This window comes from Protomyctophum bolini (genome assembly GCF_963924005.1).
Source record: "Protomyctophum bolini genome assembly, chromosome: 21".
NCBI lineage: Eukaryota > Metazoa > Chordata > Actinopteri > Myctophiformes > Myctophidae > Protomyctophum > Protomyctophum bolini.
In genome coordinates, this window is record NC_137882.1 from 17,256,165 (window position 1) to 17,271,563 (window position 15,399).

Sequence of the window (15,399 nt, forward strand, 5' to 3'; positions counted from 1 at the left end):
TTAGCTAAAGTATATATAGTTTCTGTCGGGCAGAAACCACTTATCTCTGTATTCTAACTTGTTTATCTTTATTTTCGTAAGTGAACGCCCTACTTCACAGCGTCACACAAAAGCATTAGCTTGTCCATCTGCTACTTTTGCTATTTTTGAATCCTAAAAAAGTAACACTATTGGACATAATATGAGCTTTGCATTGGCATAAGGATAAGGAAGAATTTGACATACTGTACATACTACATAGTCAAAGCAAAGGCCCCTATTAAAACACATTCAGACCGTACGACGTGTGGAGCCGTTCTAGCTAATCCAACCGATGGATTGCGAGGACGTGTACACAACTACACATGTCCTAGCGCTTTTTCATTTATATCATTTATTTTGCGGTTGGCCTCTCCTTCTGCAATGTACTCCTTGCTGTTCGTGCATGCGCACTGCCGTTCACTTCCTTGCTCAGAAAGAAAGGCTCGCTGCTCGTAATCTAGGGATCTAGGGATAATGTAGGGGTTGTTTTGACCAGATGGGTTGGGTATACTTCTGTCTTCATTTCTGACTTCAACATGCCTCTTGCCCGGAATATTAACTAGATATTCTAGATCAGAGACTTTTCGTAATCATCGTAAGGTATGGTTGGCGTAATAACTTAATAAGCCATTTTAGGCATTTCTCAATGGATGTCTATGGTGTTTTCTTGATTTCGTTCCTGTTTGTGGGTCGGGGTCTGTACACCTGGGTGTGTATAGACTGTATAGTCACTGTAGTGTACGACGTCGGATGAAAGCTGTAAGTTCATGTCTTCATTTCTTCGCAACGTATAAACGGTCGACCGATGGCGCTTTGTTGTGGTGATTCATCAGAGGAAAATAACTCCATGCCAGGAGGTGGAAGTAGCCTGGAGTCTTTAAGAGAACCGGAAGATGTTGGATCAGCCAATCAACCAAAACAAAAACTAGACGGAGCATTTTTTGCGCTAGTAAGTAAGGTGGTGGTGATCGGTATCGGAATTGAGACTGAGTTGAGTTGAATATGGTATCTTCTATTTTAAAATGTGCCACAACGGGCTTCTATAAGCTTGCTGTTCCTGCATCAGAAGCAGACGAGAGGGCAAATAGTAATTGGGACTGGAGCCTTGACCTTCTCTTCCTCCTCCCCTGCCCCCTCGGCTGTTATCACTGTGGTCTGATGGTCGACGCTTCTATACAAGTATATACAACTAATGATCCGACACGACAGTGACAGTGGGTGTACACACCGACACCGCCTATTGAACAACAGATTTCCGTAGCTGCCGACCAGTGATGTAAATTCATGTAAATTTTATTTTATAATGGTTATAATGTAGTTATATTCATGTAGAAAACAGAAGAAGAAATGATTATTATAACTAAAGCTAGCAGAATAAAGTAGAATAGAAAACAGTACAGTAGTGCATCCCGTGGATTGCAGAGGTCGTTGTTCTACTGCGTCCCTTAACTATAAACTGCGTTTTGGGATGCACAATGCACCCTATTTTAATCTCTGGCCGACTTCTGGTTGGTGTGTTTACAGCCTACATATTTCGCAGTCGTTTAATTTAATGAAAATGTTTTGGCACATTTCCTCTCATTCTGCACCCATGAACAAAATGCAATAGAATGAAATGAAATGAGATTATCGTCCATTACGATAAACTCTGTAGGCAGCTTAACGGTGGTCCTGTCCTGTCCTGTGTGCGTGCATGCATTGTGAGGTGGGTAGCATCGGGATGGCTGTCCAGACTGCCAGGCGGTCGGGTAAACGGAGACCTCTGGGATGAATGTGACACCGGCTGAGCAGTTTGACCCACAGTATGACCTTAATGCTAATGCATCGCTAGTATTGCACTGCCCTCACTGCGTTTGCAGCTGCACGATTAGCCAAGAGCATCTGTTGCTTAACTTTTTTGATCACCCTCCCCTGGTCCCCCCCCATCCCTTTAACATGTGTGTGTGTGTGTGTGTGTGTGTGTGTGTGTGTGTGTGTGTGTGTGTGTGTGTGTGTGTGTGTGTGTGTGTGTGTGTGTGTGTGTGTGTGTGTGTGTGTGTGTGTGTGTGTGTGTGTGTGTGCGCGCGCACTGTGGAGGGGCAGTCTGCTGTCTGTGAATGGGTGATAACTGGGGAGGGAGACTACGCCTGCAAATTAATTTTTATAATTGTTCTATCAACTGCTGCACCCCTGAACTCACGTAGTGGAGAATGTGTAGTGGACATTCCTATTGGAGAAGCTGCAAATATTCAGGCCGGTAGAGATGGCCAGTTCAACAACGAGGGCTTCAGCAGAATGGAAAGTGGCCACAATAAAATGGTGAAGGAGAAGATTCCAGACTCTCCTCAAGCCTCTGTGGCGCGGCCCAGACGGTTCTAGGCCCAGATCAGCGAGTGGAGGAAGCTTGTTGGCTTTGTGTCGGTGAGATAATCTCTGTGTAGTAGCAGACTAGAGTAAATCAGGTCTTTGTTTTTGCATGCTGCTCCCAGTGTTCATTAATGTAATTAGAGATGGAATCGAGGAGTGCAATAAGCACGCAGTGAGATAGAACTACAGTTTGCACCCTCATGCTCGTTGGGAAAACAAACAATGCCACGCATTAGTGAATGAATACACATTAAATAAAGTTCTATGTTAGACTTCCAGTTTGCCTGAGATATAACGCACGTCTGTGTTGTCACTGCTGTTGTATCCTACTGACTCACCTGCCAGTGAGGAGCCCTCACGAAGAGCCTTCGTCCTACTCCTCCAGCTCCAGCCTTTAGGAGTTTGTGCAATAACCAATATCACCTCTCCCCGCCCGCTTCCCTCCCCCGAACACAGGCCAATTGTTTCGCATAGACGCCCGACAAAGCCGGATGTACACAGTGGATTTGAACCCACAACCTCTGTGGTGGTGGGCAGGGTCTTTATCACTGCGCCACCCGAGCGGCGAGCGCCCAAGATTTTGAACTTTTTAGCAAAATATCTGTCAAAATGGTTGTCTAGGACTCCAAAATCGGCATTGGCATCGTACCCAAAACTCTGGCATCTTTCAGGCTCTGCACTGTAGTGTTTTTGGGAACCTGACCCTGTCCTGGTACTTCTAGCCTTCAGACACTAATATAACCCCTGCCAGGTATTCTTGACCCAAGGCTAATGGGAGGTGGCACCATTATCCCCATTTACCTTTTCCATGAGTATAAAATGTCTCAAGGTTATTGAAATTTTCTCCAGGACAGAAGATAGAATGAGGCTCTGTTCAGCTCCAGCCCATTCTTAAATTTGCCCTGTTCCTTTTGGCTAATCATGCTAAAACAAAGCCCGGCTCCGTTTTGCTGCCTGTGTTTGCCTAAGATCAGGTTCGAGGCCAATCTCAACACCAGCTGCAGCTGAGCCACCGATACCACTGCTTCAGAAAAAAAGTGAGAGCTCAATTCCATGAGATCAGCGTCTACCCCAAAATCATTCGTGGGTGGGGGGGGGGGGGGGGGGGGGGGGGGGGGGGGGGGGGTACAATCAGTACCCAGACGTTTGAGTCGCTATGTAGTCAGACTAACCACCTCTACAGTGTTCGACCCTTCTTTCCAATATTAAGCCAACTATCTTTATAAACCTCATAGGCCAGAGTTAATAGCAGTTATCCTGAATAATTGTCTCAACCGTTTCCATGTTGAAACATTTCCATACATTTTCAAACATTTTCCAAAAATAACAGATCTACAAGCTGCTAGTGCTACTATGCCAGCTTTATTTTTTAATGGCTTTAAGTATAAAGTTATTAAACATGTTAACATGTTAAGTTATTTATCATAATATTTGGCTTTTGCAATGTTTGTTTACAAAGGCCATTGTTCAATGCCAAAAACTTGATTAAATCTTTAATAATTATTTGCATTACAATTAATCAAGTGAAATGTCATGATCATGACAGCCCTATTTACTGCAGCCAACTCTACAGTGTCCGTTCGACCCCTCTTTGCAATATTAAGCCAACTAACTTCATGAACCTAAACATAGCCCCTTCTTGCAGCCATGCTGATAGCTAGATGAATCACAAGACCCTCTGTGTGTGAATGTGCTCATTGTTGGAGATGAGCGTTCTTCAGCTGCATGGGATCCTGGTGATAAACTCCCGTAGCCTTGTTTGCATTGGCCCAGGGCACCTCCAAAAGGCTCGTGATCCGTTTTCACATGAAGTTGTTTACAAATGTATGATTTGCAAGGCCTACACAGTACACACACACACACACACACACACACACACACACACACACACACACACACAGAGTCACTGTACGTACTGCATGACACTGCTGCTGCAGGCCCGTTGTAGATTGCGTAGACGATATTGAAGTTAATTTGCATTCAATGAGCGCTCACATGAATCGCGTTGGGGGCATTGTGGACACAAAGTGCCTCTTCCCTTACCTCCCTCTTACAGTAAACTTTGACTTTGCCATCTTCCTGGCTTCATGGTTCATGTTTGATGAGTAACACAATAGACAATCGTTAGACGGTATACCAGAGCGGAAATCAGCCATCCTTCGTGTGTGTGTGTGTGTGTGTGTGTGTGTGTGTGTGTGTGTGTGTGTGTGTGTGAATTCAGTAGTTTATAATGGTTTAGTCGGTTATCAGCTTTGGGAGACGGAAAACAATGGTCCCTTGGTTATTTTGAATTAAGAATACAATTCATTTGGAGTCGTTTAATTGTTTATGTCTGAATAAATAAACTATGATGTGTTTAGGAGCTCTGGTCAAACAAAAACTGGGTCAACTCATTAAGAGTGGGAAAACATCTGTGCCATTTTAGATTGGAGCTAAAACCATTATACGTTGGCTATGCTCAACTTCTATGACCTTGTTGATCTGCTATTTTTGAATATATATTCCCCCAGAAAAAACACACACACACACACACACACCTCTCTCTCTCTCTCTCTCTCTCTTTCTCTCTCTCTCTCTCTCTCTCTCTCTCTCTCTCTCTCTCTCTCTCTCTGTTTCCTTTTTTAATGGGTAATTTCTTCCTTAATTTTTCAGGTCAACTGAGAAGTATCTGCATCTTTGAAGTTGTCTGCTTGGATGCAGTACAGGTACAGTCATTATTTGTAGTATATATATAAATATATTAATATATGTGTGTAAAACATGGATGTTTTGAGAAAATAGTAAATGCATACTATACATTTTTAAAGACATATAGCTATATCTTGCGCCACCACTTAATCCTTATCCCTAAACTTATTTGCCATGTATTACTATTTAACTTTTAAAACAGTTCAAATAGCTGATATACAAGCTCACAACGTGTAGAAGATGTATAGTAGATCGGCTAGTTGAACTTATTTTAAATTTATTTTCAAAATAGTCAAAAATGGCAAATTAGTTTAGGGATAAGGGTGGTGCAAGATGGAGCCCATACTGTATTAGCCCTGCTTTGGTGCATACTTATCCAGATGCTAGTTCAGAAGGCCGAGATTCTCAGCCACAAGCTGCATCAGTCTGTGAGGTAACAAGAAGAGTGGGCACCTCAATGTAAAATTGGCTATTTCGTCCAAAAGGTTAAAAAGAATACATGATTAGAACATGATTTAACATTTCACACTTCTACTTCTACTTAATATTTCTACAGTTGCTAGTACAAATTGCTTAAAAACCAGCACAAGAAGTTGAAGGGTAATGAGAAATTAATGTAAGTCTGATAATGTCTGTGCACGTTCAAATCATGTATATACTATTATACTGTACTGTACTTTACATTACTTAAGACATTTTGCAAATATAAATTGTTTTTTCTTTATAAACCTTTTGGACGAAATAGCTAATGTTTCATTGAGGTGCCCACTCTTCCTTAGTGCCCACTGGCAACTCTTCTCGTATACGTATGTGATAGGGTGAACTTTGAGGCTTGGCGTTTGGCCAGGTACTCACTATCCCATTAACACTCTAGTTGTGGGCATGGTGATGATGGCCTGATCATCCTAGGTTGGCTCGGCTGTTGAAGCTTATATCCTTGAACCTCTCGGCTCTCTGTGTAGTGTGTACAAGTTGGTCAAGAACGTTGGGCCTCAGATTCGTTTCCTCTGGACTAGAAATGTCACATCTGAGGAGAGAGTTTGATCGGTTGTGGAAGCGCAGCGCTAGAAGACAGAAGTGAATGTTGTATTTATTCCAAGCTAAGCTTTATTCCCAACTTCAGACGACAGATGTATTTGCAGTGGTGGAGTAACTAAGTACACTTACTCAAGTATTGTACTTTCTGAGGTATTTTACACTCTGGAGAATCTACTCCACTACATATCAGAGGCAAATATTATAATGCGCTACAATTATTTGAAAACGGTAGTTAGTAGTTACATTGTAGATTTTGAAATACAGAAATAATACTTTTTCCACCTGCTTATGTGTTATCTGTTTTGCATCCTTTCCATTCCTCTCTCGCCCTCCCTCTCTCCCTCAGTGCATTTAGTCCAAGATGACGGAAGAGGTGATTGTCATCGCCAAGTTTGACTACATGGCCCAGCAGGACCAGGAGCTTGACATCAAGAAGAACGAGCGCCTCTGGCTCCTCGACGACTCCAAGTCGTGGTGGAGAGTTCGGAATGCCACCAACAAAACGGGCTTCGTGCCTTCCAACTACGTGGAGAGGAAAAACAGTGCCAGGAAAGCCTCGATAGTCAAGAACCTCAAAGATACACTCGGTAAATATCAGAATGTTTTTTTTTTGTTTTGTTTTCAGGGGGGGGTTATAAAAGACATACATTATTACACCATTATCCAAAAGGATAGATGCAAAAAAAAGGCAGTGGCTTATTGTCATTGCGATCATTTCAATATGTATGTGCAAACTATGTTGTGTTTATGTGTAATTGTGTAATTGCACTTAAGTCCACATACGCAAAGGTGCCAAAAGTGTCCTAATCCATGTCAATGCAAGCACCCATAGGTGCAGGAAAATGTCCTTATTGGAAAAGTGTGGGTGTGCCTTCCACACTAGTTGGTAGAGATTTGATACGTGTACCTGAGAGATACAAGTGAGAATTCAGCTTTTGGGAGTACATTTAATTCGAAGGGAAATGTTGAAGTTTATAGGCCTGTTTATTCTTATTGGAGCTCAACACGTGGAGTTCCATGCGAACCAGCATGGAGATTTGTTCACAGTCATTCATAACATGGAGTTGACAGCGGGCCAACCTTCTGTGCTTTTCAAAAACGCTGCTGTACAGTGTGATGGCGTCCGACCTCAGCGTCGGAGAGCTTCCTTTATCTGGGCCAGCTCATTGTCTCATGACCACAACACTGCAATGCGATGCACCACGGGAAGATATATACCCCAGTCTTGTTATCTGCAGTAACTGTCTGTTAGCTTTGGTCGAAGCCTCAAACAGCTGCTTTTTCATGCTGCCTCCTTACAGTGTGAAGCTGTTTAGTGTTCAGTAGTGCGACCAATGCAAGGTTAGTTTATTTTGTGGTGAAGCATTCAGTTGAGTCGCTATTAAAATTCTGTGATTTCAGGTGTACAGTATATGTGGATTTAGGGCTTAAGCAGGAGATGCAAACTACGTCTTGATTATTTGTGTAAGAGAGAACTGCATTCATCTTTATGACCACATTTTAGTCTTGTCTTGTCAGTCGACAGACTTTTGCATGAATGATCACACCTGAGTAATCCCCTCTAATTATGAGCCAGAACAAGAATGGCGCATGGTGTGGTCCTGTCAATACAACAGTAATATTTATAGGCAATGCTTTTTGCCAAAAGCCATGGCTGCTAGATATACTGTATGCTCTCAGAGCCAAATGTTGGATGCACGTTTGAACCAAGGTTGTCTTCGCTTAATTAATTTTGATGACAGACATTTCATGATAATTTGCGGTGCAAACTCTTTGGACCATTGGCTGATTGCATCCAGTCTCAAGTACGGCCAGATTGCCTGATTATTATTTTTTTTACTCTCTCCCCATTCTGTTCTTTCTGTTTCCCTTTAATCCCTTATGCATTTCATCAAGTCTGTGCAGTGTTTGTAAGTGTTAGGGGATTTCTATACTATGTGGTGAGTGATATGCAAGATTCATATTGCACACTGTGTATGTATTTGAGTAAATACTGATATGGTTATTATTGGTAAATGGACTACAGAGTAGTAGCTACATTGTGTCAAGTTCAAGTAGACAGTGATGATCAATGTCTACTTGAACTGCTGTATTAAGAAGAATGCAACATGTTGAAAAATATGATATCTGGCAGGATCACAATGACCAGCCACTGGACACTTACTCTGACACGGGTCAACGTGTATTGCATAAATATTCGGATGAATTCTGACGATACAGAATACTCATATTGAAACACCTTGTGAACTCCTATTGAAACGCATTGTGAGTAGATTTCACTCTTCTCTGCCTGATGGGGAAAGAAAAGATGGTATATACTGTAAGCTGCCTGGAATTAAGTGAAGGAGCCTTCCGGTGTCTGCTCTCGCGCTAGATTAGACCTAGTACCGATATGTAATATGTACATCATGCTGAATAATATAGTGAACATGCTGGCTGGTCTTTCATCCTTGCCAAGTGCCTTGCTCCTCGAGAGATTCCACCACATAACGTTTGTCATACAGAGCAGTCCCCAAACATTCTGCTTTCTGCTAGTTCTTTCTCATCAAAGAGTCAAAGATTCAAATGAGCTATTGCTGTATGTCGGCAGACATCTGCCGCCATAGCTTTAGCCCAGATGCTATTTGAACAGTGAGGTAATGGGGCCAATATAAGCCTCTGTATTCAAGGTACACTACAGTGCTTCAGACAATGCCAGCTGCTTACCGAGCCTTTCAATATACTTGTCAGAGCGAGGAAGAGAGATGATCTAGCCATTTCCTCCCTTGCCTGGCTTTGATGTTGAGGTGACGTTTTCCTGCATAGGAATCATATATAGTACCAATGAGGTGAAACCCTGGCTGGCCTCACCTCGTTACTTTTCTGTCCATGTTTGCATTGCTGAAAGTGGCTGTTACTTTATTTATATCAGAACTTATACAGAAATGTCAGCGTTCTATATCTACCACAAGTAAATAGGGATTTCCTCTTGGCTGTGTGTGCAGTGCACACACGTGCGTGTTTGCATTTTTTGTGGTGAGGCGCGACGGGTGAGGTGAGGCCAGGTCTTGGTGTCACAATGCTCTGATGATTCAATACAAAAACCTGTAAACGGGGAGGAATCTCTTGAGGCTGCACTGCAATGCAAACAAAATACCCAGGGGTGCTATGATGAGATCACATGCAACCAATTATAGCTCAATTTTGTTGTGTACCGGCCGGGTACCAGGATTGTTATTTTTTGGACAGTGACACATTAATCTTCTCTGACTGTTGATCTAGCCCTAGAATTGCTGGTATTCCATACACTGCATGTATTCTATTATCCAGCCATAGAACACTTCATGCATTTTCGTGGAGGTATCTGTCTCGGCTGCATTCTAATTTGTAGCACTCTGAGTGTACTCCTCCAATAATTTATTGCGGCAACCCGGGGTCAGATCTTTTCATGTAGTTTAATAATATCCATTTATGGTAGGAGGTTGTGGCAGAAAACGTGCATATACTGTAGTAAAATATCTCCACCTTTTCCGCGAAATTCAGATGAATAATGTGTACGTGACGGGCCACCTTCACGTCAAGTGTTCAACATTTATCTGCTGTCGGGCAAAATATCAACTTTTTTGAATGTTTTTAAAACAACATAACACTGCCTCATCAAAGTTGGTATGGTGACTTATTGTGACTACATTTATTTAGTGCTGCAGCGTATGAATGAAAAGTGGAGATATTTGACTAAATACAGCATGTACTTTCAAGTGGATATGAAACTAGGTGACTAGACCTGACCGCACAGGTCCATGAAAATGCAAGGAGTGTTTTATGTCTGTGTTCTGGAAAACATGCAGTGTATGGAATATCAGCCATTCAGGACTTATTGTGTATCCTGCCATTTGATTCATCGGTTACCTCACTGACACAAAAACAACCATAATAGTCTACAGTTCTTCCCTTACTCTAGATATATGTCAGGCCTACTGTAGTTTCAAACTTCTAGGAGGAGTCAGGACTTGGCCACTAGTCAAATGTTGGTATATTTTGTCTACTTTGGAAGCGACTATTACTAAGTTGCTAGTTGCTAACCGTCCTGTGGGATCTATCTAAAATGTTGTTGGTTAAAATAAAATGGAGGATGAACACTGGGATGTTTCAGTCAAATCAAAATGAGCTTTATTTATGTAGTATGCCATTTACAACAATCAAAATTTACAAAAGTGCTGCAGTGCATCAACAGAACAGGCCTGTGCAACAACATAGTCATAAACATGTACAAATAAAAACATGAAACGAGATAAAAGTCCAAACAACTCAAACATTAAAAGCTAAAAACTCAAACAACATTGAAAGCTAGAAGAAAAGAAAATGAGTCTCGAGGATAGATTTATAGTAGTAGTAATAGTCTGAGCACTTCTAATGGGGAGGGCTAGGCTGTTCAGAGCCTAGGGGCAGCGGCAGCAAAGGCACCCATGTTTTCTTTACGCCTAGTTTTTGGAACCTCCAGGAGCAACTTGTCAGCAGAGTCAGACCTCGGAGCCCTGACTGGGGTGTAAGGTTCCAGTCAGTACGGCACGGCTGGTGGCCAAAAAGTTATTTTCCTGCCCTGGTTGTGGTCAAGGATTTGGTGTTAATGTGTACATATTAATCTGTCTTATCTGTGAAGTGTGTGTGTTGAGTTACGGCCAACAGCTGTGCGAGTCCCTCCAACCAACACTTGACATGTCACTGTCTGTCTTTGTAGAGCACACATGCCCAGGTGAGCAGCTGTACAGATGACACTTGTGGACACGCACGCACGCACACGCACACGCACACACTCATACTTTGGATAGTCAGCTGCTCTACAGCGATCCTCAGTGCTTGCGTGCTCACACACACGCACACACTCCACAAAAATATGATCCAGTACAACAATGTAAAGTGACAAACAATCAATTGTTCTAATGAAACCCTGCCGATGACAATTTCTAATACACCAAACTATGGTGTACCTAATAGTAAATACTTTTTTGCATACCGGTAGTTATGGTTAAATTGCGACTAATATAAAGAACAATGATTTAGCTTGTTTTCTTTTTACAAAGCGCGTGGAATAAGAACACTGCGAGAAGTAGATTGATTACCACGTATTCATATTATTTTACATCGCAGGATGGAGCCTTGAATTGGTTTATATCATTAGCTCATACTGTAGCTGGGTGTGGAATAGTGTCATCCTTCTAAGAAACATGTCATTGTGTGTGTGTGTGTGTGTGTGTGCGTGTCCGTGTGTGTGTGTGTGTGTGTGTGTGTGTGTGTGGATTCATGTTTCCTGGGTTTGTTATGCTATGAGTGGGTCTCTATAGGCAACTGGCAATCATGTGACACGCAATAACCGTTGACTCAGCCATCTGCTACAGTCCGTATAGGATGGATGTTTAATGTTGGGGACGGCACTCTCTTTCACTTCTCATTTTGGGGTGCATACTTATTTTAGACTAGTCATTGGTTAGACATGGGTTAAGGTTAGGTTTAGGTGTGCTGCGCTGTGGGAGATTAGGTTTAGGGTGAGGGTTTGAGATAGGTTGTAGTTGTAGGACGAATGACTGGTCTAACCAATGACTAGTCTAAACCAAAAACTGTCTAAACTAAGTACAGCACCCCTCATTTTGGCTCATTTCAGCTCTGAATAGTGATGAAATGCTCCTTCCTTGCCACTTGTTTACCTCCCCAGTGCTCTAGTCTAGTATATCTTTCTTTCTCTATTTCTCCTCTGTCTTCTCGGCCTGCCCCCACTCCACACACACACACACACACACACACACACACACACACACACACACACACACACACACACACACACACCCTACCCCGTACCCTCTCCTCTCCATGAGGCCTCTGTGCTCCAGCCTTCCAGAGTTGGGACTGGAGGCCTCTCTCTTCCCCTTGCATGCTCCCATTGGCCCCGTCTGGTCACATGGCGGCTGGTGGAGTGGGCCGTCCTGCTCCACTATCCGCCCTGCTCTCTCTGCGTGTTCACATGGAATAGAGCTACAGCTGCAGTGGGAAGAGAGAGCCGGGGCCGGGAAGGAGAGAGCGAGGGAGAGGGAGCGAGCCCAAAATGGACATGGCTAACCTATTCAAACATTTCTTTCGTGAGTTTTTAAAACTTTTCTTAGTTCTTCCTATCTTCAATGGGCTCATCTGAAAGCCTTTTGTGAATAGCCTGTTTGTGGGCGTCTGTGAAGTTCCTTTGTTTTCTCAAGTTTGAGCTGTCTTTTCCTTTTATGCTCTCTCTCTCTCTCTCTCTCTCTCTCTCTCTCTCTCTGATTTGCAGGAAGGCCTGTCGCTTTTCATTTTCTTTCTTTCCCTGCCTCTTCGTCATGACTTTCTGACACTTTCTGTGTTGGCAGCGTTGCAATTGAGGGTCCGGTGTCATATTTAGTTGGTGTAAAACGTGATTTCTTTGTTTTTATGGTGCTAGTGTTTAGTGCTGCCGACGGCGTGAGGGGTGCTGAGCCCCTGTCTGCCTGTCTGAGCGGGTGCAGAGACGGGGCGGATATGCTTTTGAAAAACCTTCTGCTGAGTTGAAGCCTGTAATTGCTCCAGCACTCTCATTCTCTCTCTCTCTCTCTCTCTCTCTCTCTCTCTCTCTCTCTCTCTCTCTCTCTCTCTCTCTCTCGCTGCCTTTTAAAATCTAGACACACATATGGTAATCCTACCCCCATTCCCCCTCCCTTTTTGTCTTGTTTAGTGAGTGGGTTTTGCTTTTCACTGGATTACATTATCATGCTCGGAGAGAGGAGAGCCCCCACCACCGCACCCACCCTGTTTTAGAGAGATATCTCAAGACATAGCCAAAGCCTGTTTTCTGTTATGCTAACACTCGGGGGGCCAGGCTAGTTCAACTCTGACTGGGAGGCTCCCTCTGGCTTGCCTCCCTTCCCTCTCCCAGTAATGAGCTACAGTAGAAGACGGGATACGCGGGGTGTTCATGTAGAACACTGTAGTCATTGTGCTGTGAAGGACGAGGGGTGGGGTGGAGGTGCGGGGGGGGGGTCTATGCTGATTATGGGGGGCCAGGGCTCCCATCTCCCGCACCTCACTCAGTTATCAGAGGAATGTCATTACACAGGCAGCTCGGAGGGCCGTGGATACTTTACAGCCACGCTGACACACTTTTTCAAAGGGCCCCGCCGTGCGTCTGTGTTGTAATCGTACCTTGTAACCGTTGAGTGGTCTCTTCTGTCCATCCGTCTGTGTGTCTCTGCCCTCACACACCGTGTGTGTGTGTGTGTGTGTGTGTGTGTGTGTGTGTGTGTGTGTGTGTGTGTGTGTGTCCATACACCAGACTGATTGCTGTTGTACTGGTCTTTGAGAGAGTGTTAGCGGATGAATTTAAAGGCTAGTAAAACCCATAGGGATGAGCTAACAAACACTGTTGCTTGTCTAAACTTCAGAGCTAGCTAGTCTATCCCCCCCTCCCGCCCTCCTCCCTGCCTCTTCCTGTGTTTTGGCCGCCCCAGCGAGCGGAAGCACTAATTCGAGCCACATTTCTCCCGGTGCTGGGGAGGAGTGTGGAGCAGCAGAGAGGAAGTAGAGATGCTGAAAGGAAGTTGAATCATTGTTGATCATCGTCTGTCTGTTTTTGGTCTTTCTGCCACTTGGTCTGTTGTCATGCCTCTCCTCTCTGTTTCTACAAAGGTTCGGAAAGGAGACAAACTGCAGTCGTTGACAATTGGCACGACAATCTGACTAAATAGTTATCATCAAAAAATTCTATTATGTTTTTCATAAAGCCATCCGTCCATCTTTTGTTTTCCTGTGTCTTCTGCCATTAACCCATTTTGACCTGAGATCAGATTACATTTTTCAAAAATAGCAAACCTACAAGCTCGTATGAGCTTGTAGATCTGCTATTTTTCAATAGCTAAAGCATAACATAATGCTAACACCTAAAGGGGTTCCCCCCCAAAAAAATGGGTTAAGCATTGCATAAGAGGAAGCGATGCATATGGCAGGCGTCGTTGAAGAGTAGCCAACGTCGTAAATGTGCTCGCAGAATGAGGACATTTGTCTGATGGACTGCCGTTCTTCACTCCCTAGACCCGTGACCCAGGGAGAATAGTTTATGATTTCAGTAGGTTTGTAAAAACAAAAAAAAAGTAAAAAACACAAGTCATTTGCTCGTCAGATATACTTCAATGTATGTGATTTCGACCCTAAAATAAGCTACCGGACGGTACAATAAGTTCAATTTGAAAGATGTTCCTTTTCCTCTGATTATGAATAGCCAGGCTTGGAGTTATGTATTATGGATCGGTTTGCATGATGATAGCCATCATGCACTGCGCAATCAGCCAATTAATAAGACAATCCCTTTGTTTTGAGGGTTCTTCTGCTAAGCACAGCATATGAAGCACTGCACGTCAACAAAGCAAGATTCCAGAGCAGTAAAAACATCTGCAGTGCTCTGCCTCTCTCCTCTCTGCCTCTCCTTCATCACAGAGACTGATGCTTGAGTGCTTTTGATGTCTCAGACAGCTGAAGTTGAAAGAGACCTGTGCATTTCCCTTCTGCGTGGCTATCAGTCAGTTGGCACAACAGACAGACCTCGATTGAACCTGCAGGGTTTTAGAAGAGGGGAAACCTCCACCAGTCTTAATTTTGTCAGCACACTTTGATTTAGTTAATCTGAAAAGTTTTAGTGTATTTTGGCGGGCCTTGATGGCGTCGTAATGGCTTTACACATAGCACGCACTTGGTTGCGTGCTATTTTCAGAGCGCAACACCCGAGCGCAACCAAACATAAGACATCCCATCTTGTCTTATAGTTCTACTGGATTGCTTCTCCACTAGACCCTCCCTAACATTGTATTCTAGTTTTTTATCTGTTGATGAAATTGTCAATATTTTCTCTTTTCTAACATATTTTGTCTTTCTTTTATTCATCATAGCTTAGATTTTATTTTTGTCTTCATTTAGTTTTCGTCAGTGCACAAAAGGTAGTTGATGAAGATTTTTCGCCATAGTTTTAGTTGACAAAATAGTTTAGCGACCTCCACCTCTGTGGAACACCGTGCACACACACATTCTGTTCACATCCTGTGTCTTCTCCAGGCGGTTATAGTGGCGTTCTGTGCGTATGCTCTGTGCTCAAGTGAATGCGTGTTGCCATATTGACTGCCATCTGGTTGTAGTATGTGTGTGGAACATGTGACACTGAGTTTTCAGAGGCCTGAAGGCACTTTCAGAGATGCATACATTAACCCCATGGACTCTATAGAGTCCCTCCCTATTCAGGGCATGTCACTCATAACATTTATAAAAAAAAATTGTTGATGGAATAAA

The 15,399-nt window shown here is 43.3% G+C and overlaps 1 protein-coding gene and 1 long non-coding RNA gene across 3 annotated transcripts in view; one reads left to right on the forward strand and one right to left on the reverse strand.

The window, feature by feature from the left end:
* The window catches only part of LOC308336388, a 668,236-nt gene that overhangs the window by 110,143 nt on the left and 542,694 nt on the right, over window positions 1-15,399 (reverse strand). The gene's annotated exons all lie outside the window — the stretch shown is intronic.
* Window positions 1-15,399, forward strand: part of LOC308336136 (SH2/SH3 adapter protein Nck1-like) — a 40,024-nt gene that overhangs the window by 11,588 nt on the left and 13,037 nt on the right. Inside the window, exons 2-3 of one of the 2 annotated variants that reach the window (XM_080793393.1) lie at window positions 5,020-5,072; window positions 6,440-6,680. In XM_080793393.1, coding sequence (XP_080649519.1) covers window positions 6,455-6,680 — 226 coding nt within the window. In that variant the 5' untranslated portion in view covers window positions 5,020-5,072; window positions 6,440-6,454. Of the gene's footprint in view, window positions 1-5,019; window positions 5,073-6,439; window positions 6,681-12,082; window positions 12,204-15,399 lie in introns of those variants that run through there. The other variant, XM_080793394.1, reaches the window with a different exon arrangement.